Below are 3099 nucleotides of genomic sequence, written 5' to 3'. Positions count from 1 at the left end.
TTTTCTTCACAGTGATTGTTGTCACATGAAGACGTCGACTTATCACCTTTGGGAAGTTGATTCAGGTTCACAGCAGCCCTTCATTACTCGTACGTCTGCGTTGGTTGCAACTAACTTTGCCCTTTATTACTTTCCATGCCAAATACGAGCGCGACAAAATATAATGTAGCACAGTCATTTTCCCTTGCTCAGTCGTAAGCCTTCAGTCACAATCACACCATGTCCCACATCGTGTTCCACGAGATGACAAGATAGGTCAGTCGTAACCAGTCAAATAGTAGCTAACCCGCGCACACTATATAAATCCCTGCAAGGATTGGTGCTCGACCTATCTAAGAAAACCACACAAAAAGTAACTTCGAAGATTGTTGCGCAGAGAGCAATGACGGCTCAAACTGTAGTCCCCACTGACGCGGAGCTGTTGCAGGCGCAGGCCGACTTGTGGCGCCACAGCCTCTACTACCTGACACCAATGGCACTGAGGTGTGCAGTCGAGCTTGGCATCCCCACGGCAATCCACCGCCTTGGTGGGGCTGCCTCACCCACTGGCCTTATCACTGCACTGTCTCTCCCCTCTGCTAAGCTACCGTTCCTTCGCCGCTTGATGCGGCTCTTGGCTGCGTCGGGCGTATTCACTGTGGACAAGAGCACGGAGGAGGGGGTATACTGCATCAACCCCGTGTCCTACCTCTTGGTGGATGGCATCCCTGACGAGGTACACATCAACCATACGTCTTTCGTGCTCACGACCACCTCAACACGTTACATCGATGCGGCAATGGGGCTGGCTGACTGGTTCAAGAAGGACGTAGTGACACCACCATTCGAGGAGCTGCATGGGGCAACTTTGTTCCATGAGAGTATGGAGAGTCTTGACGCAGATTACCACAAGATGGCAAATGAAGCTTTGGAAGCCCACGACAACTTTGGGGTTCCAATTGCAATGCGGGAGTTCCGTGACATATTTAAGGGGATTCAGTCAACGACTTGCTGCTGGGGTGCCTCTGGTGATGACACATTTGCCAGGGCCCTTGTCAAGGCTTTCCCACATATTAAGTGCACGGTGCTGGCCAATCCCAAGACGATTAGCTCCAAACCGGGTGATGGTACGATAAACTATGTTCAAGATGACATGTTCAATTTCATCCCACCTGCTCAAACTGTGGTGCTAAAGGTAACAATTTTTAGATTGCGTTATTTATACTGTTGCTAATAAAAATTTCATGAACCAAAATTAAACCATGTAATATAGAAAATTAAAATGCGAATCACTGCCATTTTAATTTCACATCTAAATGACAACCCTGATATTTTCTCATCTTGATATCTATGACTTGCAATCTCGCTTAAAAATATAGAACGTTCACTCACTCAGTAACAGATCGTTGCATATAACTATGTTACAATGTGTGCATGATAGCTTATGCTGCACCACTGGACTGACGAGGATTGCGTGAAGATCCTCGCTCAATGCCGTAAGGCGATTCCTTCACGAAAGGATGGTGGAAAAGTTATTATTGGCGATATTGTGATTGACTACTCTGCGGGGCCATTGTTGGAGGCCCAGCTCTTAATGGACGTTGCCATGATGACAATGACTAAAGGACGTCAACGGGACGAAAAAGAATGGCGTGAGATTTTCATGAAAGCAGGGTTCAGTGACTATAAGCTTCTAAAGAAATTTGGAGCTCGTGGTGTCTTTGAGGTCTATCCATAGCAGGATTGCACCGGAACATGGCATGATGATGTGTACTAGCTAAATAAATGTCATGCCTTAGATGTGTACTCATGCATGCTTATCCTCATAACTTTCATTTGAATAAGTACCGGTGCATGTGATGAAAATGGCAAATAAACATCCTCCAACCAGATGGCGTTGGATAGTATATATGTACGTACATTGATATTTTATTTTAATGTTAATTATCATAATATATGGTGTATTTATATATGTCGCATGCAATATATATTTTTTATAACTAATTCTGGGCCATGATGGAAATGCTACTGTTCTCTTCCATCTCATGTTTTAGCCTCTCTGTCAAACATGCTGCTATCTTAGTTAGACAAATATAAGCCTTCAGTTGTTACTAGCGTAGTCGAAATACTTGTACCAGCAAAGAATTGATGATTAGATATCCTTTATGTTTGTAACGACACAGCAAAAGTTAATACTAAATCGAATTGGGTGAAGGGTGACCAAAGCATGGGGAAGATGTTGTCTCGTCATTGAACCATCGAGCTATATATATATCTCTCTAAAGAGTAAACATTACTGCGAAAGACCTTATCCGTGTCAGTCCAAAGCGCATCGGTACCTATGAGGGCGATCCACACACATGTAGATAGCCAACATGATATACACTATGCAGCTATTCCTCGTAGTATTTCCTCAAGATTTATCGATAAATCTATGATACTTATAATGCAAGAACTAGTTCAATTAGCATTGTCAGTATGAATCTTTGTTTATGAGTAGATTAGATGTAATCAACATATATAGATAGATAACAGATATAAGCAAGAGGTAACCAATCTAGAGCAACCTAGATAATGCATAAGTTGTAATTTTGAGCAAGATAGCAAAGCAAAACAGATGCAATTCTCAATCAAAAGCCTCTTTAAATCTACACCTCCGGTCTGGCTCCCGAAAACCCCACCTGTAGGTCCTGTCACGATCCCCCCATTAGTGTAGCAAGTTTAAGAGCATGAACATAAGAACATTAGTGTCATAACCCAAATCTAATCACCACGACCACATAAATATCCTATGCAATCTATCATCGATCATAGAACAAAAACAAGCAAACCTGATAAAGCATTAAACCATAGAGGGAGGCACTTATATTGCTAAGAACTGGAACATATCCATTACTTCACCATGAATGATTGTACATCACCAGATCTCAACCGGGATCCTACCTTGATCAGTTGATCCTAGCTCAAGAACTCCGACATGGATCTTCCTCGCAAGGTTCCCACATCGGCTAAAGCTTAAGAATATTTTTCACCGCTGTCCAGTGACTCTCACCTGGATCAGATTGGTGTCTGCTTGTCATACTTAGCGCAAATGAAACATCTGGGCGAGTACTTATCATT

At 42.9% G+C, this 3099-nt stretch overlaps 1 protein-coding gene across 1 annotated transcript; it reads left to right on the top strand.

Moving 5' to 3' along the window:
- The first annotated feature begins 340 nt into the window (after positions 1–340).
- On the top strand, positions 341–1949 carry LOC101764967 (flavonoid O-methyltransferase-like protein Os11g0303600). The gene is made up of 2 exons (XM_004979136.2): positions 341–1174; positions 1421–1949. Exons 1-2 carry the CDS (start codon positions 383–385, stop codon positions 1715–1717), a joined length of 1089 nt encoding a protein of 362 aa, XP_004979193.1. The 5' UTR covers positions 341–382; the 3' UTR covers positions 1718–1949.
- The last annotated feature ends 1150 nt before the right edge of the window (positions 1950–3099 follow it).

This window comes from Setaria italica, chromosome VIII (assembly GCF_000263155.2).
Source record: "Setaria italica strain Yugu1 chromosome VIII, Setaria_italica_v2.0, whole genome shotgun sequence".
Lineage (NCBI taxonomy): Eukaryota > Viridiplantae > Streptophyta > Magnoliopsida > Poales > Poaceae > Setaria > Setaria italica.
This window is presented reverse-complemented; position numbering and strand designations above follow the sequence as displayed.

Coding starts and splice junctions, on each gene's coding strand:
- LOC101764967 (XM_004979136.2), top strand. CDS start 383: ATGACGGCTCAAACTGTAGTCCCCACTGACGCGGAGCTGTTGCAGGCG. Junction 1,175..1,420: donor CTCAAACTGTGGTGCTAAAG/GTAACAATTTTT, acceptor TGTGCATGATAG/CTTATGCTGCACCACTGGAC.